General features: G+C 45.9%; 1 protein-coding gene across 13 annotated transcripts in view; it reads right to left on the bottom strand.

Annotated features, from left to right (window-relative positions):
* anks1b (ankyrin repeat and sterile alpha motif domain containing 1B) overlaps positions 1-25,888 on the bottom strand; it is a 1,303,035-nt gene that overhangs the window by 401,082 nt on the left and 876,065 nt on the right. For all 13 annotated transcript variants that reach the window (XR_011934063.1, XM_072471544.1, XM_072471547.1 and 10 more), the window contains one exon: positions 4,286-4,451. Coding sequence is in view for 12 of the 13 variants with exons in the window: in XM_072471544.1 (XP_072327645.1) it covers positions 4,286-4,451 (166 nt within the window). In the remaining variant the exon portion in view is untranslated. The remainder of the gene's footprint in view (positions 1-4,285; positions 4,452-25,888) is intronic.

Raw genomic sequence — 25,888 nt, 5'->3', positions numbered from 1 at the left:
ATATTCATATATTGCACCTTTTACCCTCCTCAGCTGACCCTCTTCCATACCTGTGGAAAGGAGCCCAAATTTCATTTGGAGTCTCTGACGCTCCTTTAGGAGCTTCTCATTCGGAGACTCTGCCTATCTCCTGTCCACCTGTAAGATTTCTCCTACCAACCTGTCCAGCTCCGCCCGCTCAGTCTTCTCCCTATGGGCCCGAATCGAAATACATTCCCCTCTAATAACCGCCTTCAAAGCCTCCCACACCACCCCAGCCACGGTCTCTCCCATGTCATTGACTTTATATACCCCCAGATGGCCTCCCTCACTCGCTCACAGATCTCATTGTCCGCTAACAGCCCTGTATCTAATCTCCACTGCGGGCGCTGGGGCATTCCTGTGCTTACCCCCAGGTCTATCTAATGTGGCGCGTGGTCTGACACCACAATTGCTGAGTACTCAGTATCCTCCACCCGCACCATCAGTGTTTTATCCAGTACAAAGAAATTTATCCTGGAGTATGCCTTGTGCACATGAGTGTACAATGAATATTCCTTGCTCCGTGGCCTCTCGAATCTCCACGGATCAACCCCTCCCATGCGACTTGTATAGATTTTAAACAATTTAATAGCCTTTCTATATGACTGAAAGGCATCACCTGGCTCAACATATTAATGCTTTGCCATTAGTTAGTAAGCTTGTTCAATTAAGAATAAGCATTAAATGTTGTCACAAAACACAAATCAAAATAAATGTATTGTGATGGAAATGTTTGCGAACTAGACCTAATTCTGCAACTGGAACTTAATAATAGGATGAACAGTGTCACACTAGAATTATTTTAAAATTTTTGATGTTTGAATACAAGTTGGGAGAGACAATTTGGTTGCACCCATTGTGCAGGCAATGAAATGGATACAATAATAGCGACCAACACCTCATGCTCAAAGGACACCCGAAACATATCCAGCCTGATTTTGGGCCGTGACATTTTTCCAGGGTCTGACCCATTATATTTGCAAATGAGAGCCTGATATGGATCCCCTTCTGCCTAACTGGATATTAAACAGCAGAACGGCAAGGCAGGCTTGACAAGCAAGACCCCTTTGCAGCTGATTGGCGACTGTCACCAAAATGTACTTTTTTTTTTAAGGTAACAGGTGATAGGATTTTGAAAATCAAGAGGATATGTTTAAAATGTTTTATTGAAGCAAAGATGATTTTTTTTTAACAAAAGCAGGCAGAATGCCCATTTGTAAATGTGACAAAAGGTGGGATTTTCCAGCCGTGCTCGCCCGCGGTATCTTCCGGTCCCGCTGCTGTGCGAACAACAGGAAACCCCATTGATAGCAGTGGGACCGCAAGTAAAAGACAAAAAGAAGTAAGGAACAGAGAGAGGAACAGCAAGAATTGTGAAGAGAGAAGCGGGAGATAGGTTAGAAATGACAGGAAAAAAGCATCACAAAGCTATGTAAAAGATATCATATACTCTGATTTGCTGTGTGAAATATGGGAAATAAATATATACATAAATTTAAATTTTCTTAATTTTGTATCAAACATGCCTGTTATTTTCGCACAAAACAAAATTTATTGAAATTTGACCAGTGGATTTTACCTAAAGCTCTACTGGGCTGAAGTTCTGGGGCGGGATTCTCCGACCCCCCGCCGGGTCGGAGAATCGCCGGGGGGCTGGCGGGAATCCCGCCCCCGCCGGTTGCCGAATTCTCCGGCACCGGATATTCGGCGGGGGCGGGAATCGCGCTGCGCCGGTTGGCGGACCCCCCCGGCGATTCTCCGGCCCGCGATGGGCCGAAGTCCCGCTGCTGTCAACCCACGGCAGCCGGCGTGGATTGAACCACCTTTGGGACGGCGGGACAAGGCGGCGCGGGCGGGCTCCGGGGTCCTGGGGTGGGGGGGGGGCGCGGGGCGATCTGGCCCTGGGGGGTGCCCCCACGGCGGCCTGGCACGCGATCGGGCCCACCGATCTGCGGGCGGGCCTGTGCCGTGGGGGCACTCTTTTCCTTCTGCCTTCGCCATGGTGTCCACTATGGCAGAGGCGGAAGAGACCCCCTGCACTGCGCATGCGCGGGGATGCCGTGAGCGGCTGCTGACGCTCCCGTGCATGTGCCGCACAGCAAAGTCAGTTTGGCGCCAGCTGGCGGGGCACCAAAGGCCTTTCCCGCCAGCTGGCGGGGCGGAAATCAGTCCGGCGCAGGCCTAGCCCCTCAAGGTTAGGGCTCGGCCCTTCAAGATGCGGAGGATTCCGCACCTTTGGGGCGGCACGATGCCGGACTGATTCGCGCCGTTTTTGGCGCCGGTCGGCGGACATCGCGCCGATTGCGGAGAATCCCACCCCTGATCTCATTCACATAAAGCACCTCAACACAATGCACTGGAAGTCCTGGATTGCCAGCTGTGAGAATACAAAGTTTACTATTTACACAGGCCATGGAGCCATACACAGATTGTGTACTAGAATTAAGGCCCAATTTCAATGCTAACTAGGGACTTCTCCTTCCCGATTTATGGCGAGAATGGTCAGCAACTGTTTGGAGCTTCAACGGTGACCTCTTCCTTCTGCATGCGCCTATCCTACCAATATCACTGAAGGAGGCCATTCTGCCCGCAATCTGTGTGCCATCTCTCTGAATGAGAAATTCACCTAGTGCCATTCCCCTGCCTTTTTGCTGTAATTCTACACATTCTTCCTTTTCAGGTAATAATCCAATTTCCTCTTGAATAGCTCGATTGAATCTACCTCCTCCACACACTTGGGCAGTGCACTCCAAATCCTGACCACTCGCTGCTTGAAAACATTTCTCCTCATATCTCCATTGCTTCTTTTGGTGATTACCTTTAATCTGTACCCTGTGGTTCTCGACCCCTCCACCTGTGGGAACGGTTTCTCCCAATCTACGCTGTCCAGGCCCCTCATGATTTTGAATACTTCTAATCAAATCTCCTCTCAACCTTCACTTCTCCAAGGAAACAGTCCCGACTTCTCTAATCTAACTACATAACTGAAGTTCCTCATCCCTAGAATCATTCTCGTGAATCTTTTCTGCACTCTCTAATGCCGTCACGTCTTTCCTAAAGTGTGGGACCCAGACCTGCATGCAATACTCCAACTGAGGCTGTGGTAGTGTTTTTAAGTATATCGACCGGGATTCTCCCTTCTGGGGACTAAGGGTGCGATTCTCTCATGCCGCGTAATATGGGAGAATTGCTGTTTTTCCCGCGGCGCCGGTCCAACGCCGGCAGGCGATTCTCCGAGGAGCAGAGAACCCGGGGGGGGGGCCTCCGATGGGGTCTGGCGCGCGATCGGGGCCCAACGATCAGCCGGCCGGCCTCACCAGCACCGGCCCTATTTTATTACGCGGCCGGTCCCTGAACCCCCACGCCATGTTGCGTCGGGGCCGGGGCGCTGAGGAAGTCTCCCGCGCATTTGTGGGTTGGCCGACTTACCTGCCAGGTCCCGCTAGTACGCTAGTTGAGTGATTCACGCCGGCGGGACTGGCCAAAACTGGACGGCCGCTCGGCCCATCGGAGCCCGGAGAATCGCCAGGGGGGCCGCTGCCAACGGCCCCCTACCGGCGTGGCAGGAATCCCGTGCCCACCCGAAAAACAGCGCCGGAGAATATGGCAGCCGGCATCGGAGCGGGATTCGCACCGCCCCCCAGGGATTCTCCAACCTGGCAGGGGGTCGGAGAATCCCGCCTGTAATGTTTTATTCAACATAAACTCTTTGCTCGTGTATTCTCTGCCCCTATTAATAAAGCCCAGTATTCTGTATGCTCTTTAGCCATGCTCTCAACCTGTCTCATCACCTTCAATGACTTATGCACATTTACACCCTGGCCACTCTGCACTTGCATCCCCTTTAGAATTGTACCCTACTTATAAAATTGTGCTCTTCCTACCGAAATGAAATCGCTTCACACTTTTAACACGGTCACACTTTGTTCTTGGTACGTTGCCTCTTTGGCTTCAAAGACCAGCCAATCAAAGGGGCCTCCATGACTCAGACAGATTTTCAGATGGAAACATAACTGCTGTCATCTGACATCCTCATCACAGTGGGACTCCTGGCCAATCATGCACTAAGCTGCAGAAATCTCCCCAAAATAAATAAACTAACCTTGCATTATTAGATGAGCTCAGCTCAGTGGGGCACAGGTGCAATGCTGTGATTAATGCACTGTTTCAGCAATGCTGCCTCATTCCCCCCCCCATATGTATTTCAGATATATCTGAAGCCAAGACCTGGGAGGGAAACGCAATGGCTCTCTAGTTCCAATACCTGGTATTCCTGAAGACACTCTGGATATTTCCAAGGAACGGGGTTTCTTGGTGACTGCCGTAGCCAGGAATTCATAAGGATTGTCCTCCTCTTCTGGAGGGAAACTGTCCAGTGAGGGAGACAGCCTAATGTCCAGAGTCTGGTCATCTTTCCTCGTTTCTGATTCCTGCAATGTCACAAAAGAGAATTTAAACATTTTTATCTGATCATATTGTGCCATCAAAAAATAAATAATCTGTGCTCTGTGAAAATAAATGTGGTATCCATGTGATGTATTTCAAATAAAAACATCAAGTCAGATTTATTTATTTTTTATTTACTGAAAGGAAAGTTGTTATGTCACAGTTATCCCTGTCGCATCTTTAAAAAGCTAGACAGGTCTTTGACATCATGCAGTATTATTTATAATAATAATCTTTTATTGTCGCAAGGATGAAGTTACTGTGAAAAGCCCCTAGTCGCCACATTCCGGCGCCTGTTCGGGTAAGCAGGTACAGGAATTGAACCCGTGCTGCTGGCCTTGTTCTGCGTTACAAACCAGCTGTCCAGCCCATTGAGCTAAACTAGCCCAGATTTGGCACTGCCGTGTCCATAAAGTTGTACAAAAATTAATAAGTTCTACAATACTAAACCTAATCCTACTCTGGACTGAATCATTAATTTTGTAAATGCGCAGCCCACTCGCTACCTTGACTGCTGACTGTTCCAAAGAAATGCAACGATATTACACCTGCTTCAGTCTGCAAGGGATTTTAGCCACATTACAGGTAGTTGGTAATCTTTAGTTGTCACCAATTAATAATATATTCAATTTTATTTTTAACCTTTCTCCTTCTGTTGTGAAATCTGTCTCGTATAGCTGTTACATCACTATGTAATAATAGTACAACTGGTTCATACCGCTGTGTGAGTCTATTCTAGAAAACCAGTCTCTACTTCTTAATTCTTTAGTAGGACATGGACATCACTGGCTAGGCCAGCGATTTCCCAACTCTAATTGCCATCAAGAAGGTGGTGGTGAGCTGCCTTCTAGAACGGCACACACACAGTGCTGTAAGGGAGGGAATTCCAGGATTTTGATCCAACCACAGTGAAGGAATGGCGATGTATTTCCAAGTCAGGATGGTGTGTAGCTTGGAGGGGAACATGTAGGTGGTTGTGTTCTCATGTATCTGCATCGCTGCTCTCCCTCTTGGCTAATCTTTGGATCAACAGGCAATCAAATGGAACAAAATGTCACTTATTTCTGAAATGTTTAATCTGTGCCGCAGTTGCAAAGGTAAGTTCAGACATGAATGGCAATTCTGCTCATCTTTTCGCAGCATCCACTGCTTCTACTTCAGAGTTTTTGCCTCCAACATCCAACCTGAAAGCCGAATGGAAAGTGCAGGGATACCGGGAAAAGGCAGGAAATAAGTCATGATGCTCGTTTGGAGAGCTGGTGCAGACACAATGGGCCAAATGGCCTGCTTCTGCGCCATAACAATTCTGTGATTAATTTGAATATTAACCACTTTTTTAAAGTGTTTCCTGATATTAATCGTAAACTTTTACTAATTTGCACCTCTGTCACATTTTTCTGAGGTTCCGGTATAACATGGGAAAAGTGGTCAGGGTGAACCCTTCCTATTCTATTTATCTTACAAATCTTTACAGATCACTTCCTTTCAAGATTCGAGAGCTCCTCTCTTTAGAATCTTTCCTCATAACTCACTTCATTAGCACCAGGACTATAGGACTCACGTTTCCTCTCTGCGTCATGTCTAGAATTTAGGTCAAACGATTGTGTTTCAGTCGGCAAAGGAATTTACTTCCTTCACTGTTGCTGGGTCAAAGCCCTGGAACTCCCTCCCTAACATGGGCGGCACGTTGGTGCAGTGGTTGGCGCTGCTGCCTCACAGAAGCATGGACCTGGGATCAATTCTGGCCTTACCTGCGTGGAGTTTGCACGTTCTCCCCGTGTCTGCGTAGGTTTCCCTGGGTGCTCTGAATTCCTACCACAGTCCAAAGATGTGGCTAGGTGGCGTTACGGGGTCAGGGTGGGGTGGGCGGAGGAGCGGATCTAAGCTCTTGCAGAGGGTCGCTGCAGACCAGTCGGCTGAATGGCCTCCTTCTTCACTGTAAGGATTCTATGAACAGCACTGTGGGTGTACTTACACCACAGAGACTGCAGCCATTCAAGAAGGCAGCTCACTACCACCTTCTCAAAGAACAAAGAACAAAGAAATGTACAGCACAGGGACAGGCCCTTCGGCCCTCCAAGCCCGTGCCGACCATGCCGCCTGACTAAACTACAATCTTCTACACTTCCTGGGTCCGTATCCCGCTATTCCCATCCTATTCATGTATTTGTCAAGATGCCCCATAAATGTCACTCAAGAGCAGTTAGGGATGGACAATAAATGCTGGCCTAGCCAGTGAAGTCCACATCCTATAAAATAATTTTTAAAACCTAGAATGGAATACAGTATTCGTGTGGAGGCGTGGGCTTAAATAGGGTCCTCTTTCCAAGGGCCGGTGCAGACTCCATGGGCCGAATGGCCTCCTTCTGCACTGTTAATTCTGTGATCTCAAGCCTACATACAGCAAAATACCAGCAGAGTTTGGGGAATTTTCCCATGTAAGAAAGAAAGGAAGGTCGGTCTTTGATCTGGAAGTGGAATGCAGCCTGTGGCTCTTAACATAATCTCCATGCTCTTGTACTGTGTTCCCCTATTAATCAAGTCAAAGATGTTTTGCTTGGGGAGTTTATAAGCTTTGAATTTTTGGTTTTTCTTTTTGTCAGACCTCATCTCATTTTCCTGGCCACTCAGGTTGCATTTCAACTGTATTAATAGAGCGGGCATGTGATAGCTTCCAATCTCGCTCTTGCATTCTCTGAGACAATTGGTGAGTTTACTTTCCAACACTCCCCCTTGTGCTTAAGTACCAGGCCTCTCACAATTCTTAGACAATCCATTGTGCAATGAATTAAAACTTTCATCCCAAGTGGTGCCATATTGCTGACTTTGAATCTTAGAAAAACCTCGTTGAAACCAGCAATACTGGTTTATTGAAGTTCATGTTATTAAAAGTGTGTGCTGCTTTTGCTGGCATGTTAGTATCCAAAATGTAGCTTATTATTTCATTACATCCTTGCAACCTGTAAATGAAACTCGCAAAACCTGAAGTAATATGCAGTATCTAATATATATATAAAATCTACTGTTTTGGTGAACATGATTTCAAAAGATTACTTCATAGAATTCCTACCTCGGCCCAATCCCCTGCCCTATCCCCATAAGCCCACCGAGGGATAATTTATCATGGCCAATCCACCTAACCTGCAAATCTTTGGACTTTGGCAGGAAACTGGAGCACCCGGAGGAAACCCACGCAGACACAGGGAGAACGTGCAGACTCCACACAGACAGTGACCCAAGCTGGAATCGAACCTGGGACCCTGGTGCTGTGAGCCAACTGTGCTAACCACTGTGCTACCGTGCTGCCGTGCACTGTGCTACCGTGCTGCAGTCCACTGTGCCATCGTGCTGCCGTGCTGTACCTGGAACCTCCGCACTACAATATACAAAGGCTGATCCAATCCTAACACATTAAGACAATATTTAAAGTCTCATTTCTTTTTACAGGAGGAGGAAAATCTTCACTCTGCAGTGTATTATATCAAAAAACAAGACAGAAGAAGATATTTCCCTTTGACTATGCCCAGATGCCCTGGATAAGCTGGGCACAGTGAATATCAGAACAATGTGTGGGTTGGCATGATTTCCCTGTTTCCCGAGATTTGTTGCTCCTACATGGATAATCAAACAATGAGTTTGTAAGAATTATTTGTGAACATATGTTAGACTGTGTGCACACAGCATGGAAGGGAGAGCAGGAGATAATGGTACCAGCTCACAGTTGTATTCATGTGCTGAGATTCACAGTGGCACTGTTAATAAATCATTCACTTAAATATGGGCTATTATGAAACTGAGGGTGGACCAACACGTACAATGAAATTAGTTAGTATCAGACCAATAGGATGTCGGAAGAGGAAATACAGTATAAAGTTCTAAGATCAAAGCATTCTGTTTAATCTGTGAATTGTGCATTAAATCAGTCATATAGATAGAGATAGGCACAAAATTGTAAATTGTACAAGGCCAATGGAAGAAAAAATGTTGAACGAGCTTTTATTGTTCAATGCTATCTTAAGTTCTAATGGCTCTTCTTTGAGAACCTTATCACAGGAAAGAATAATCTGAGAAATGCAGAGACTAGAGCTACAGGCAAGCTGAGCTTGTATCAGTAATAAGTTGTTGCAGGGAGACACTAGTGCTGGATTTCTTGTTTCCACCCATTAAGGAGAGTCAGATTGGAGAAAGTTAAAAAAAATTCTGACCCTCATCTCTCGAAGAGGTCACTGTGCTGGACTTTAGTAGGTTTAATATGCCAAATAGCCCTGTGGTTCTTCCACTGCAGCACTGGTCGCTTTTCTGCATCAGGACCATTTGGAACCATTCTCATGGCTTATGGACTCCTGTTGCGTATCAGAGTACTCTGGCTTCTTTCCACAAAAACGGAATGCTGCCGCATACAAGCTCAGATATATGCGTTCTACTATCCTGCCACGTCCAGGAGCCTGAATTGAGTATTTCACACCAGGCATTTCTGAAGTTGCAAGGAGTCTCAAGCAACAAGACGTGCAAGACTTCAGAGTTGCAATGTGTTATTGTGAAAGCTTTCCTCACTATATGGAGAATAGTTTCCTGAGCTAACAGCTGGAGGATACAAATCAAGCTGTACAGGCGATCTGACAAGGATAATTGTGTGAAGGATTAACAACAAAATACAGCCAGAGGGAAACAAAACAAACTATTCACTGCTGACAGCATTTGGTACCAATGGGCAAACTGCAGATTCCATGCTCCCAATTTTCCTTCATCCACATTGACTCCAGGGTTTATTGAATTTGGACCGTAAAGATGTGAGAACACTAAACATACCGCAGCACGGTAGCATTGTGGATAGCACAATTGCTTCACAGCTCCAGGGTCCCAGGTTCGATACCTGGCTTGGGACACTGTCTGTGCGGAGTCTGCACATCCTCCCCGTGTGTGCGTGGGTTTCCTCCGGGTGCTCCGGTTTCCTCCCACAGTCCAAAGATGTGCAGGTTATGTGGATTGGCCATGATAAATTGCCCTTAGTGTCCAAAATTGCCCTTAGTGTTGGGTGGGGTTACTGTGTTATGGGGATAGGGTGGAGGTGATAACCTTGGGTAGGGTGTTCTTTCCAAGAGCCAGTGCAGACTCGATGGGCCGAATGGCCTCCTTCTGCACTGTAAATTCTATGATCTTCTATGATCTCTACCGGCTTCTTGTACGTTTTTACAAATAGATACATCCTCATTCCTAAACCAAAATCTATTGCATTCATGGCTCCATGCCATTAGAATCATGGTGGAACACAACAGGGGAGAGCAAGTGAGAGGGAAAGAGAGAGAGAGAAGACTTCTTAATAAAGCCGAAATTGGGCGACAGGACGTCGCAGTGGTTAGCACTGCTGCCTGACGGCACCGAGGACCAGGGTTCGATCCCGGAGCCGGGTCACTGTCCATGTGGAATTTGAACATTCTTCCTGTGTCTGCGTGGGTCTCACCCCTACAACCCAAAAAGATGTGTAGGGTAGGTGGATTGTGTCATGATATTCAAACACACACATCATGATGGACACACCAACAGACAAATCAGAACACACAACACCACAACCAATCACACACAAAGACAGGAACCATATAAAAGCACGAACACGACACCTGGTGGACAGTAGGTCTGGGGACAAGGACACGGACACGACCTGTTTTAACATCACAAACAGGGAATCCCCACGTGCAGAGTATCAAGACAAAACTGTACATAGAAAGTTTAAATAAAATAGCGTTGTACCATATACAACTGTGTTGGCTCATCTGTGTGTCAGAACGCCCAACGCCACATGGTACACGAGTGGATCGATACCTGCCAACTAACCTGCCATTCTGGACATGGACCGCACCGACAAACCGCAGCCGTTGCAAGTCGCGGGGAACCTTGGTACCAATTGGAAGCTCTTCAGGCAGCGATTTGACCTGTACATCCGAGCCAACGAGAAACAGAGTGTCTCTGATGAAACGAAGATTGCACTGCTCCTCTTCTACGCAGGGCAGCATGCCCTCGACGTCTTCAACTCACTGGTGCTCGAAGAAGGTGAAAACCAATCCAAGTATGACACGGTCATCCTCAAACTGGACCAGCACTTTAATGTTGAAGTGAATGAAAGTTTTGAAAGATACCTCTTTCAGCAACGCCTGCAAGGTAAGGAGGAGCTTTTTCAACCCTTTTTGACGCACCTCCGAAATCTAGCGCAGTCCTGCGGTTACGGCAGCACCACAGAGTCCATGATCAGGGACCAGATTGTTTTTGGCGTTGCCTCCAGTGGCCTACGCCATCAGCTTCTTAAAATAAAAGGCCTCACCTTAGCGTCTGCTGTGGAAGCCTGTGTCCTCCACGAGAATGCAACCAGCCGTTTTGCCCGATTTCAGGCGTCCGAATTGGCACGGAGGGGGTCCCCTGCCATCGAATCGGCAAGCCAGGCCGCCCACGACGCCGAACGCATCCAGGCCGTCGATTACTTCCCGACCCGCGGCCCCGACGAGAGCGGCCGCTTCCCGCGCTTTTCGCTGGTGCGCGCCAAAAATACCGGCCACATCGAGGGACGCACTGCGCAGGCGCGCCCACCGCAAGATCGCACTGCGCGTGCGCAGTGGCGCAACGAACGCCGTGACGTCATGGCATGCGACAATTGTGGAGCTGTACACTTAAAAGAGCAATGTCCTGCTAAAAACCGACAGTGCCTCAGATGTGGCAAGATGGGCCACTATGCTGCCCACTGTCGTGCGGCTCAACCCATGGAACCTGCACATCCCCGACAATCTTGCAGACAAGTCAGGACCGTCCAGCCCACGCATCAAGACTTCCAGTTAAGTGATGCAGATGACCAGGATGCCTTCCGCGTTTCCGTCATCGATGTCAACAAGGTCAATGCCATCAATCCAGCCGATGAGTAGTGTGCCACCCTGATGGTCAACCCAAACTCGTCGCAAGCCCATTAGACTGGACTTATAACACCGTTCATATGTTCAAAAAGTTACACACTTCTGTATTATAACCTGTTGTTGTTTATCGTTCCAGAAATCGTCTGACTGGACCACTGTTCAAGTTTTTTTTTCTCGTTCGCATACATGTTCTGTTATGGTACAACCTTGTTGATGTGACGCACCCGACATCGCCCCATGTAAATAGTTACGTCATATGCACATGCTGTACACAACACACACGCACTCTTAGATGCACTCACGACACGATTATATTTATTACCACGTAGGCACATATCTTTGTAAAAAGGGGATGTCATGATATTCAAACACACACATCATGATGGACACACCAACAGACAAATCAGAACACACAACACCACAACCAATCACACACAAGGACAGGAACCATATGAAAGCACGAACACGACACCTGGTGGACAGTAGATCTGGGGACAAGGACACGGACACAACCTGTTTTAACATCACAAACAGGGAATCCCCACGTGCAGAGTATCAAGACAAAATTGTACATAGAAAGTTTAAATAAAATAGCGTTGTACCATATACAACTGTGTTGGCTCATCTGTGTGTCAGAACGCCCAACACCACAGATTGGCCAAGTTAAATTGCCCCTTAATTTAAAAAAATAAAGCCAAAATATATACTGGCCACAGCTGCAGTTGCTATGGAGGGAGAACCAATGGGTTTGGCCGCACAAAACAATCAACTCAAAAATGGCCCAGAGGCAGAGACACGCTGGCAAGTCACTCTCCGATGCCAATATTCCAGTCCTGCCAATTCTGGGCCTGCCTCCAACATAAATCAAAAACATTTCCCATTATATTCCTCCTCTGATCGACAGGAAGCTTCTGTTGTGTGTGCCTGTGATCAGGTCCTTGCTTCGCATTACAACACAGGATGCACTGCGTCCCCAGCCAATAAGAAACTTACAGAGTGGTGATATTTCTATGAAAAAATGGTGCAAGAGTGTAGTGAAGACAGGGATATTGCTGCATGTCATAGAATAACCGTGTCACATTCACTGGCTCGGGTAACAGATTTTAAACAGAATAATAATCAATTATTTCCAGCTGGTGTGACACTCAAGCCCTCTTTGGCCTCCCAAAGCTAACATGTTCAATAAGACTGCATTAAACCATGTCAGTGGCTTCTTTTTGCTGTCTGTCACCACTTGTACTAGGACATTCTCACTTAATGCGGGCTACCTCATACATAGTACTTTGGAGGTCGGTCTTGAACAATCCTTCCTGTCTATTTCCTTTGGTCCCATTTATTTTATTTTACTGCTTTGGTCTGTAGATCAATAATTGGGATGTGCTATTAAGTAGAGAGAAGAAAGCAGAAGACGCAAAGTTTAAAACAGCCTGCTTGCCAGGAGACTGTATTCTCAGGCTGTGTGTTTGTACGAAGTAGATGGGGGGAACTGGTTTTGGAGGCAATCAGTTTAATTGGTTAACTGACAACCAAAGGGTTGGCCAGGGGCAGTGTTCTACCTGTCAGCAGTCAGTGATTGCTTCCTGGAACCATAGCATAGAATTCCTACAGTGCAGGAGGCGGCCATTCGGTCAATCGAGTCTGCCCCGACTCTCTGAAAGAGGATCCTACCCAGACCCACTCCCCCCATAACCCCATTTAACCTACATTTCTTAGGACACTAAGGGGCAATTTAGCATGGCCAAACTATCTAGTGATATGGGAGGAAACCAGAGCACCCGTAGGAAACCAAAGCACCAGGAGCAAACCCAACGCAGACACGGGGAGAAAGTGCAAACTCCACACAATTACCCAAGGCGGGAATTGAACCCGGGTCCCTGGCGTTGTGAGGCAGCAGTGCTAACCACTGTGCCGCCCCTGGGTGGTGCGTGATGTTTCTGAGAAAACGTTCCAGAAGTGATCAGACCTCAGAAGTGAAGGGAGCTGTTTTTCTCTCTCTGTTGCCTGCTGTCTGTAAGTGGAAGTTTAAGATCATTTAAATGTACCAATACTAGAAGTTTGTTGCTCTTCAGGGGCTGAAGTAAAAGGACTGATCTATTGTTTTGGAAGCAATGAGCGTCTAGCACATCCTTTGCTGTGAATCTGAAATCATGCTGAGTCTGCAGGGAAGGCAGAGAACCTTGCCTGAGAAGGTCACATCAATCCTGGAAGAAAGGAAGTACCAAACCAGACGCTGAACGTCAGAAAGACATTGGGCTGGATTCTCCATTTCTACGACTAAGTGTTGACGCCAACGGAGAATCGGTGGACTTTTACGTCAGAAAAATCGATGCAGAACCTGCACCAATTCCGCTGCCAGTGAGGGGCTGGCACCAGTGCCACGTGGAACACCATCGGTTCCCATGAAAAACGGTGCGGGATTCGCCGGGTCCATGATGACATTCGCAGGGCTGACAATCTGCAACCGCGCATAAACACACACTCCCCACACACACACATAGCGAAGCCAAAAAGATGGGATAGGTTGAGCTGGAGTGCCCATGCAGCTGATGGGTCGGCTGGGGCCAAAGGGTACCCAGGGACCTCTGATCACCTGGGAGGGAACACCCCCCCCCCCCCCCAAATGCCGTACTCCTGGTCCATGTTTGTGGATACCAGTGTGCAACAGATCCTGCTTGGGGCCTCCGAGGCCAGGCTGTTAGGTCCCGGGCACTGGGTAGATCCAGTGTAGACATATTCAAGTGAGGCTAACTATTCACTTGAATATGCAAGGGTTTCAACCTCAATGGGTAGGATCTAGATCGTGATGCCTCGCAAGATCTCGTTACATCTCGTGAGGCATGACAAGGCCGGTAAATCTCGTGAGTGGCCTCTTGAGAGATTTACCAGCCTCGTTGCATCCCGAGTGGGCGCTGTGAGGCCGATGGGTCGCACCCTTAATTTCACTAATGTTGCGACTCCGGGTCAGGTGGGGCTGGAATTGACCGTGCACTAGCCCAGGGTGTCGTGACAGTCTTCGAAATACTAATGTTTCTTACCAATCCTGTTGAATTGATCTTGGAACAGGAGCAGAGGACACCGGAAAAACTCAACAGGACTTGCGGAATCCGTAAGGATAGAAAGCAGAGTCAACGTTTCGATTCCTTTAATGAGGGATGGAGCTTGAGTGGGAATCCAATTTCCTTTGAGCTGCACTGCTATCATGTTGGTGGATAAATTCAGGTTAAGTAGGCTATTTGTACAGCTGGTCAAACAAACCCTTCAATATGTGTGACAGATTCAGATTGTCCACATTTATCCTGCATTCATTCAGCTCTGCATTTCTTTCATGGCAGACACTCTCTAGCTCACATTTTCCAATGTGTGGCAATTAAGAAGAACCATTTCTTGTGTTTGCTTTATTGACTCCTTGGTGTGGTGTAACCTGGAATATCAGTGGATTGCTCTACTATCCTTTACCTCTCATCATTTAGGCAAGTGAACTGGGCTTTGTACACTCTGGGTTCTTACTCCACAGTCACTCAATGTAACATAATCAACAGCTGAACTGTTCCATTTGCCCTATTTATGCTGGTAAAATGGCCATTTGCCAGTTATATGTGATTCTGGACCATTATTGCAGTTGTTTTCTGCTTGATTACCCAGTCGTATGTTAGCCTTATTGGACTCAATCTTGCAGAAAGTGTACACAGTAAAGCTGTGATTGCCAGAAGGGACATTAAAACAAATGCAAGAAGAATAAACTCAAATGTAACACATTTTCAATACACTAAGAGTGATTTCACCCCTTAATGCATTCCAATGTAACTACCTGGACCAAAGCAGCCCCTTTTTATCTGGATATTGGGAGAGATCAATATCACCTGCAACTTAGAGGAATGAATTTTATACAATGATTTGCAGAACATCAAAGATGTAGGGCTGACTGAAACTGGTTATTTGATAAGATCAATGAGGCAGATATTCTCAGCAGCTGGTTCAGGTGAGTACTGGGACTTGTCAAAGTTAGGCTACAAGGTAATGGTGGTAATTGGAAACGGGTGAATTCATGTCAAATTTGATCGTTACAAACTTGTGCCAAAATTGGGAGAGCTCTCCCACAGACCTCAAGTTTACCCAGTTTACGACTGGGTAAAAGCCTGATATACTCACAGTACCATACCTTACAGCCAATGTCCCAGGCACCACCTTATGCATGTCACTTCCACTAATAGGCAGGGCAGACCCAACAGGGGCTGTGGCACAGTAACAAGGGAGTTGCCCTAGGATTCCTGACCCCATGTTTGTTCCCCGGGTGGAACAAACCATTACAAGGGGACATGAATTTAAGGTGAAAGGTGGAAGATATAGGAGGGATATCAGAGGTAGGTTCTTTACCCAGAGAGTAGTGGGGGCATGGAATGCACTGCCTGTGGAAGTAGTTGAGTCGGAAACATTAGGGACCTTCAAGCAGCTATTGGATAGGTACATGGATTACGGTAAAATTATATAGTGTAGATTTATTTGTTCTTAAGGGCAGCACAGTAGCATTGTGGATAGCACAATGCTTCACAGCTCCAGGGTCCCAGGTTCGATTCCGGCTTGGGTCACTGTCTGTGCGGAGTCTGCACGTCCTCCCCGTGTCTGCGTGGGTTTCCTCCGGGTGCTCTGGTTTCCTCCCACAGTCCAAAGGTGTGCAGGTTAGGTGAATTGGCCAATGATAAATTGCCCTTAATGTCCAAAATTGCCCTTGGTGTTGGGTGGAGGTGTTGAGTTTGGGTAGGGTGCTCTTTCCAGGAGCCGGTGCAGTCTCAAAGGGCCGAATGGCCTCCTTCTGCACTGTAAATTCAATGATAATCTATGATTAATCTAGGACAAAGGTTCGGCACAACATCGTGGGCCGAAGGGCCTGTTCTGTGCTGTATTTTCTATGTTCTATGTTCTATGATGTCTAATGGCATGAGGTCAGAAACGGGCAAGAAAACCACCTACTGATTACCACCTACCACCCTTCCTCATCAGTACTCCTCCATGCTGAACACCACTTGGAAGAAGCATTGTGGGTGGCAAGGGCACAGAATGTACTCTGGCTTGGGACTTCAATGCCCAGCACCAACAGTCGCTGGGAAGCAACATTACTGATTGAGGCAGTCGAGTCCTAAGGATCGTATCTGCTAAGCTGGGCCTGTGGGAGATGGTGATGGAACCAACAAAGGTGCAAAACCTACTCAATCTGACTCTCACAATCTACTTGTCACAAATGCATCTCTCCAGGTATGGCACACATTTTGAAGACGTAATTCAGTCTTTAGAGAGAGCATACCTGCCATCGTATTGTGCGGCAGTAACAAAATGCTAAATGGGATGGATTCAGCACAGATCTAGCAACTCAAATCTAGGCATCCATGAAGTGCGGTGGGCCATCAGAAGCAGCAGCAGAGTTGTATACAACCATAATTTGTAACCTTGTGGCCCAGCATTACTCCCACGCTCCCATTACCATCAAGCCCAGCGGGTCAACCTTGGTTCAGTGAAGAGTCAGGAGCAGTAACAGGCATACCTAAAAATGAGATGTCAACCTAGTGAAGCTATAACACAGGATTACTTGCGTGCCAAAGAGTGGAAGCAGCAAGTGTTAGACAGAGCTAAGCAATCACACAACCAATGGAACAGATCTAAGCTCTACTGACCTGCCACATCCAATCATAAATGCTGGTGGACAATTAAACAACAAACTCTGCAGAGGAGGAGGCTCCACAAATACCCCCATCCCCAATGATGAGGAGGGTCCAGCACATCAGTGCAAAAGTTTTACAACACCAGATTAAAGTCTAACAGGTTTGTTTCGAATCACTAGCTTTCGGAGCACTGCTCCTTCCTCAGGTGAATCTGAGGAAGGAGCAGTGCTCCGAAAGCTAGTGATTCGAAACAAACCTGTTGGACTTTAACCTGGTGATGTAAGACTTCTTACTGTGCCCACCCCAGTCCAACGCCGGCATCTACACATCAGTGCAAAAAGTAGGGGTGAAACATTGGCAACAATCTTCAGCAAGAAGTGTTGAGTGGATGATGCATCTGAGCCTTCTCCAGAGGTCCCAGCACCACAGCTGCCAAATTCAGGCAATTTGATTTAGTCCACTTGCTATCAGGAAAAGGTTGAAGGCACTGGATACTGCAAAGGCTCTCAGCCCTGACAACATTCCAGCAAGAGTTCTGAAGACTTGTGTTCCAGGACTTGCCTGCATTCCCAGTCAAGCTATTTCTGTACAGCTACAGCAAAGGCATCTACCCAGCAATGTGGAAAATTACCCAGATATGTCCTGTACACAAGAAAGAGGATAAATTGAATCCAGCCAACTGCCACTCCATCTGCCGCAAGGTGGTGGAAGTGGCGTAGACACCTTACAAAGCAATAACATGCTCTCCGATGCTCAGGTTAGGTTCAGCTAGGACCACTCAACTCCTGACCTCATTACAGCCTTGGTCCAAACATGGACAAAAGAATGGAATTCCAGAGGTGAGGTGAGAATGGCAGCCCTTGACATCAAGGCAGCATTTGACTAAGTGTGACATCAATGAGCCCTGGAAAAACTGAAGTGAATGGGAGTGAGAGGAAAAACTCTCCTCTTGACCTCTCAAAAACAAAATCTTGCCCACCATCTACAAGGTACAAATCAGGAGCGTGATGGAACACTCTCCACTCACCTGGACGAGTGCAGCTCCAACAACACTCTAGAAGCTTGACTCCATCCAGGATAAAGCAGCCCAATTGTAAATTATTTCCCTCTACCACCAACACACAGTGGCAGCAGTGTCTATTATATAAAAGGTGCAACTCACGGGCTCCTTTGACAGCATCTTCTGAATTTGTGACCATTACCACCTAAAAGGCCAAGGGCAGGAGATGCATGGGAACACCAGCACCTGTAGATTCCCCTCCAAGTCACACATCATCCTGACTTGCAATTCTATCGCCTTTCCTTCCTGGAACCCACTTCCCTAACAGTATTGTGAGGCAACCTATAACACATGGACTGCAGCAGTTCAAGAAAAGAGCTCACAACCACTTTCTCAAGGGCAATTAGGAGTAGTCAATAAATGCTGGCCTCGTCAGCAACCACCACAACCCAGGAATGAAGAAGAAACAGCAGTTTGGGTTAATTTGTTGTGAGTTGTGAAGAAAGGATCAACACTCTACAGGTGGGCCTAAATGAAAGGAGGTTTATTCTACCTGTTTATCGCACACTAGTTAGTTTGTGAAATTAATTTACCGGTAGTTTTGAGGCATCGCTCAGAAAGAGTTTTTGAAAGCATTGTGCAAAGTGAACTACCATGTCCACACATTATTATTTTCTTCTATTATTCTTCCAGGGTTTACAAGCTGTTTGGCTGATTGCACAGGTTGTGTTTTCCTTAGCAGTCATAGCAACCAGACTTATTTTGTGTCTGCAAGCCGTTCTTGATTATAGTGCATAATACTTCAGGGGCGGGATTCTCCCCTACCCGGCGGGGCGGGGGGTCCTGGCGGGACGGAGTGGCGTGAACCACTCCAGCATGGGGCTGCCCCTCCGCACCTTCAGGGGTTAGGCCCGCCCCGGAGTGGTTTGCGCCCCGCCGACCGGCAAACGCAAACCGGCTCCGAAGGGCCTCCGCCGGCCGGCGCGAGTTGGCGCATGCGCGGGAGCGCCAGCGTGTGCTGGCATCATCCCCGTGCATGCGCAGAGGGCTTCGTTTCCGCACTGGGAATGGCAAGTTGCAAAATTTAATCAATAAATCTGGAAATTGTGGGCTAGCAGCAGAGAAGAATAACCATAAAGGCTGCTGCATTGTTGTAAAACCCAACTTGTTGAGGCGCCAATCCCTGCCCTATGTGGGGAACAGTCACCGGCATTGATCTTCACCAGATTGGTCAATTAGTGGCCAGATAGCAGGCTTGCTGTCTAATTAAGGACTGCGGACAGGCTCTCGAATCTGGAGGTCTAAGTGGCCACCCAGCACTAAGGAAGTAGCAGACTGCCTTTTCAGGTAGCAGAGAGGCAGCCTTAAGATGGAAGTGAACTGTCTCCAACTTTTTAAACAGGAAATGTCTTTAGCAGCTGGGCCACTCTTGAGAAGAGGAAGAGTGTGGCCTGCAGATGCAGGTGAAGCCAGGCAGGTGTGGAAGGCTCCAAAGCTTTCATTGCGCATTGGCCCCATGTGGTTCGCCATCAGGAAGCAGCCTCCAAGGTGGTGTGAGCCTCAACCCTAGAGGTTAAGTGGAAAATCCTAGTTGACATCGACCTCAATTGGCCTTTAAAGCTCCTTAATTGGCAGTCCTTCCCATCCCCCCCACACCCCCATCCTATCCCTGGGAAAACAGCCCAGGGTTGGAATGCTGCTCGAAAATGGGAACACTGACCAGCGGCATGAACGTCCGCGCCTGCCCACCTGTGCTCACTCTTGTATGAGGGAGAAAGCTTTGGCCAAGGTATCTGTTTGCGACTGACATTGGGTAAGCATTTGTGTCTGACTAAAAGTGGTATGGGAGGTCTTGTGGAGCAATGTGTCGCATCCCAGCCTCTGGGGCAGAAGCTCCATGTTCAAGTGCCCTCCCAGGAGTTGATGGCCAAGCAAGGTGTGTTCATAACGCAGCCCGACAGTTTGAGCATCAATCTGAAAATCCTTCCAATACACGCCTAGAAGGCAAAAAGAGCGGAAGTGATTCCTGGTCAGCCATGTGATGGAAAGAGCTTTGGAGCCTCCACCATCACCATCCATAGCTCCAGACTACAACATGTATCTAAAAGTGTATGTTGCCACAGAACCCAGGCTCCCTGAGGGAACTGTAACTCATCACCAATAATGCTGTGTCTTATAAACAGAAAAAGTAATTAAATTAAAGCATGGAAAATCTTGCTCATAGACCAAGCTATGGTAGAAACGTTAGCCTATTTATCCACTATGAGGAAAATGTACTTTTAGCCATACTGATCAAATTGCTGCATTATGGCAAGTTATGTAATTATCTAAGTTCCCCTCCAAGTCACTCACCATCCTGACTTGGAAATGTATCGCCGTTCCTTCACTGTCGCCGGGTCAATATTCTGGAACTTTTTCCTTTAGCACCACCTTCTCAAGGGCAACCGGGGATGGGCACTAAACCGTGGCCCAGCCAGCGATGCCCACATCCCTTGAATGAACATTTTTTAAAATTATGTTTAAAAGGCATGCCAATTTAGTAAACGTTTTTAAATATGCTTTAGCTCTAATGCTTTGTTCATTTGTATGGCGATGCAACAGGAAACAAAAAATTAAAAGATTTATAATTAGATAGGTTTATAGGTAGATTTTGGATCAATAAGGGGATTAGGGGTTATGGGCAGAAGGCAGGAGAATGGGGATGAGAAAAATATCAGCCATGATTGAATGGTGGAGCAGACTCGATGGGCCGAGTGGCCTAATTCTGCTCCTATGTCTTATGGTCTTATAATCAAAAGTAGTTATAAAAATACACAATTATACAGTTTTTTTGCGATATATGAAATCATCAATGGATAAAGGGGGCCAAATCTTACTGGAAACATAACAGTGAATTAACAGTGCGTGCTGTTGCTAATGTACAAATTGACCAGTAAGTTCAATAGAAGAGAGACACTGTGTGTTCGATCTCCAGAACCTGCTAATTGATTGATGCTGCTCTGTCATTTGCCTCACACTAACTGCATACAACCATTAGTTTCCCATTATTTTTAAGAACTCACAGGATATGCACATTATTTACCCATTAAACTTGACACAGACAGTTTGGACTCATAATTAATAGCGTAAGTGCCATTTTAACAAGGTGATATTTGTTAATGCAATACCAATCAATTTATCCAGCCCAGAAAGGGAGCAATTTAAATTGTGGAGCCTTATTTACATGCATTATTGTTGTTAGATTTTGCGTTTAATTATAATTTTTTACATTTTTACTTGCGTTTCCTTTCAGACTCTTTTCTTTCTATTTTATACAGTCTTTTCCTCGCTTTCTTTTCTGCACCTGATTTGACACCTATATACCCTCTTCCTCCATCAGTCCTGTTTCTTTTTTAGTATTTAAATCTTATTGATTAAGTAGATATACTGTCGATCTGACTGTTCTCAAGGATCCCAGATACCCTGTTGTCCTGGCCATGCCTTACCAACTCGTATTTCCAGGAAGATATCACACAAAAAACATTAAGCCAAAGTGGCCAAGAGAAATTCTAACAACACATGTCATGACATGCCCTGCTCCAGGACCATTTGGCTTTGGATCTTTATGACTACCTTTTAAACCATCCTCTTACATTTAATTTAACTGCAGGACAGAGTGCTGTATTCTACCATTTTCTAAAGAAGCTGCTGTTAAGTTAAAATGACCTTAATCAAAGCACAGCAGAATGAGGAGCAACTCGGACACTCTATTAATTCCCCCGTTGCCGCAGTGTTGAAACAGTTCTTATCAGTCACAAATGATATCCTATGTGACTATGACAAAGGTAAACTTTCCCTTCTCAAACTGTTTACAGCCTTTATATGGTTGACTGCGCCATCCTCCTTTCCATTATCGTTTAACCAGATGGGACTTCCCTCAGCTATTCTATTCTTCGTTATCTAATTGTATCCAGAGCATCATTACAATGGCTTCTCTTCCTCCTCCCGCACTGTTACCTCTCCAATAAGGATTGTCCTTAACCCCCTCCTAATTGTCATCTACATGTTGCACCTTGGTGACCTAGGTTGGAATTCTCTGGCCTTTTGCTAGCGGTGGGATTCTTTGGTCCCACGGGCAGTGTACCCCCACCTGTGGGTTTTCCGTAGGCGTTGGGTGGCTTCAATGGGAAATCCCATTGATAGCAGTGGGAGCATAGAATCCCCCCACCTCCCATCACCGAGAAACACGCGGCTGGGAGGCTGAAGAATCTGAGCCCTCATCCAATAACGCAGTGTTCAATTTCACTTGGATGCTGACGCCGGACTCTACCTCGACACTAGCTCTTGTGACTTCTTCATTGTTGCCATGTTATCAGACTGCTCATACTATTCGGTCCAGAGCTAAGCTCCTGGTCATATACACCCAACCTCACTCAGGCCGCCTATTTCCCTCTCCAAAACATCCCCCAGATTTGTCCCTGTCACAGTTTATAGGCTGCTGAAATCACTGTTGAAATCCTCATTTGTGGTTTTGATACAACTGACTTGACCCCTGCTCAGCTCCCACATTCTACACTGTAAGCATGAGGTCATCCAAAACTCAGTTGCCTGTGTCCTAACTCGCACCATGTCTCGTCCCCCTATCACTCCTGCGCTTGCTGACCCACACTGGCCCTGGTCAAGAAACATTCTGATTTTAAAATTCTCATTCTGTTTTCCAATCTCTTCATGGCCTCAGCTCTCCCCATCTCTGTATCTCCTACGACCCTCCTAGACATCTGCGTTCACCTAATTCTGAACTCTTGATCATCCCTAATTTTAATCACTCCAACACTGGTGGGCGTTCCATTAGTTGCTTCGGCCCTAAGCTCTGGAATACCATGGTACCCGACCCCCCCCCCCCTTCCCCATATGCACACCTCCCTAACTTACCTTCTTCCTTCAAGACATTCATTCCTTAAAACCTCTCTTTCACTAGGTTTTTGGTCATCCGACCTTATATCTCCTATATGGCTTAATGTTCTATTTTACCTTCTAATGCTCCTGTGTAATACCGCGGGATGTTCATTACTCTCGAGGTGCTATCTAAATATAAGCTATTGTTGGTGTTGTAATTGAATTGGAAAAACTTGTAAAATGTAAATTTCAAGTATTCATTACATTATAAACAGAAATTAGTGGCAGATCATAAAATTCATTTGGAACACTAATCTGGCATCGCTCAGAAGGATAAAATGATACTTGAAGTTGCTGAGTTTTGATTAGGAAGGTAGCTTCAGAAAATGTAAGTTTCCCTTAGTTCTGGATTCAAATATTGCATTCAGAATGGTTCCAAGACCATCACACCATCCCCTGACCAATTTTCAGCACCAATCAACTTTCTTATTTTTTCAAGCGTAGCTTTTCGGAGCAGTTGTCTACATTCCTGTGCTTAGTGACTGACTTATCCAGGTAACATCCCTGTCTCTAAGTCAGAAATCTATGGGTTCGAGACTCACTCCAGGATTTGCAAGCTTGGAAGGAGATTTCATGACACAGTTCGATTGTCAGCCTGCCAATCCTTCCAACACTATTTCCCCCAAAGAGAAAAGGAAGTGTGAGAAGATACTGAACAAACAATAAATCAGTATCAGCCATGGCCCAGTCGGTAGCACTCTCGCCTCGGGGTCACGAAGCTCCTGGTGCAAGTCTTGCACTAGGCTTGGGCACACTGAGGGAATGCTGCACTGTCAGAGGAGCCTTTTTTCCGATGAGATATTAAGTCGAGGTCTGTTCTACCTGCTCAGATGAATTAAAAGATTCCACGGCAGTATTTTGAATAATAGTAGCTGTAGCATTTTCGACATTACAACAATTACTGCACTTCAGAAGTATTATTGGCTTTCAAATGTCCGGTGGTCATAAAAAGTGCTACATAAATACAAGTCTTTCTTCGCTTTTTTACACATACCAACCCCCAGGCAAATCTTCCTCATGGTAAATTAGTGACCTTATCATTGCGAAATCTATCCTGACATATGCTCAGCAGCTTTATGTCACTTCATCTATGAAACAATGATCTTTATCAGGAAGAACAGTGCAGCACAGTGCTGATGTTGATGGTCAAATGTCAGAGCTGAGAAGATCAGATGCACTGATGAACATAACTTACTAACATTTTGATATATTTCATACTGAGTTGGCAATCATAATGTCAACATGCCGTTAAGTCACTGATAAGACTCACACGTATTATTTTGTGAACAATTAATCTAGTTTATCAGTTAGACTCAGAGGTTGAAAGTAAAAAAAGTTGCAGGGTGCAAAATGGTTAGAGTCAAAGCTGCTTTGAAGTAATTACTGCATATATGTGTTGTAGAATATTGAGATTTAATTCAACCCAGACAATTTCCTTTTTTCTGGTGCAATGTTTGGGAGTCAGACAAGAAGTGGATATCAGTGAATCTTCAAAGAAGCACCTTAGTCAATTGGGCCACTCTTAGCACCCATGACTAGGAATTGATTCTCATAAAGAATGCGCCTGATCACCATTTAATAAGATTAGGATTTTTAAAATAGGATTTTATTTAAATACACATGCTTTACTAGACTGCAGCGGTTCAAGGAGGCACCTTAACACCACCTTCTGAAGGGCAGCAAGGGATGGGCACTAAATGCTGGCCAAGCCAGTGATGTCCATGTCCTGTAAATAAATTTAAGAAAAGATCAAGGAGTATTGAATTCGCTATCGCTCCCAAATCTGTCATTTCCTTGTGTATTTCTCAAATGGGCATTGCCTTTAAACAGGCTACATCATTAAATGAATAAGGGAAATCTAGCACCTTTTGAAAAAGAAGCTTCACGACATAAATTTAAAATTTGTAGAAGTTAGTATATGGCTAATGATTCCTCCATAATCAAGCGAAGGGCTGCAAGGAGTAACTTCAATTATCTTCAATGATTAAATGTCCATCTAGACTATCAACACCCTAGCTTTCTTGCTCGAGGGGATAATGTGGCTCAATCTGCCACTTTGAAAGTAAAATCTGAGGTTTTACAATCTTGTCAATTTAAATATGACACCTTGAGAATAAAAAGATCACTTCAGAAGAAAAGAGGTTCAATGACCTTCCAAATCCTCATCAACCTGGGTACAAATTGTTCAGCTGTCTATGTGTAGTCATCAAATATCATTCAGAAAATTGTTCTATTTTATTTTTCATGGCCTGTCCTCCACACAACATTCTCTTGAACAGACCAGAATATTTTTCTCCAGAGTGGAAAAATCAATATTATAAATCGGATGCAAGACCAAAGGGAAACAGACCCAGCAATCATTTTGCTTCATTAAAAGAAAATAAATCAGACTTTTTAAATTGTTAAAGACCATGGGGGAGAAATTAGTCAAAGCCAACAGCACAAACGGGCTCTTTACAAATCGACAGCTGACTTTTCTGGACCAGTTTTTATTTTCCATCGCATTGGCAAGTATTTCATTGCAAACTAAGTATAAATGACATGAAATAAGTCTCCAAAAATTATTTCAACCATTGTTCCATGAACCTCAATGGAAAGAGGATCAGGTGTGGCGCCCTTTGTGCAAATTGGCTGCTATCTTTCCTAAACCAGTGCCGACAATTTAAATGCACTTCTTTGGCCATCAAGCACTTTGGGAGATCCTGAGGCTGTGCAAAAACACAAATATTTCTTTATTTTATCCAGCAGTCCTTGATTGAAAGTGTACGCGGACATTAGGTGAAGACAGATCAGACTCAGTTGTGCTATCTCGTCATGCTTTAAAAGAAGCCAACATACTGAATTGTCACTTGACAAGATACCAGGGAAGCACAGTGGCTATGCATCCACAACCAAATGAAAATTTGAGTTCTCAGAAAACAATAAGGTGAAAAGGA

Source organism: Scyliorhinus torazame, chromosome 13 (genome assembly GCF_047496885.1).
Source record: "Scyliorhinus torazame isolate Kashiwa2021f chromosome 13, sScyTor2.1, whole genome shotgun sequence".
Lineage (NCBI taxonomy): Eukaryota > Metazoa > Chordata > Chondrichthyes > Carcharhiniformes > Scyliorhinidae > Scyliorhinus > Scyliorhinus torazame.
Note: the sequence above shows the minus strand (reverse complement) of the source record. Positions and strands in the feature narration are given on the sequence as shown.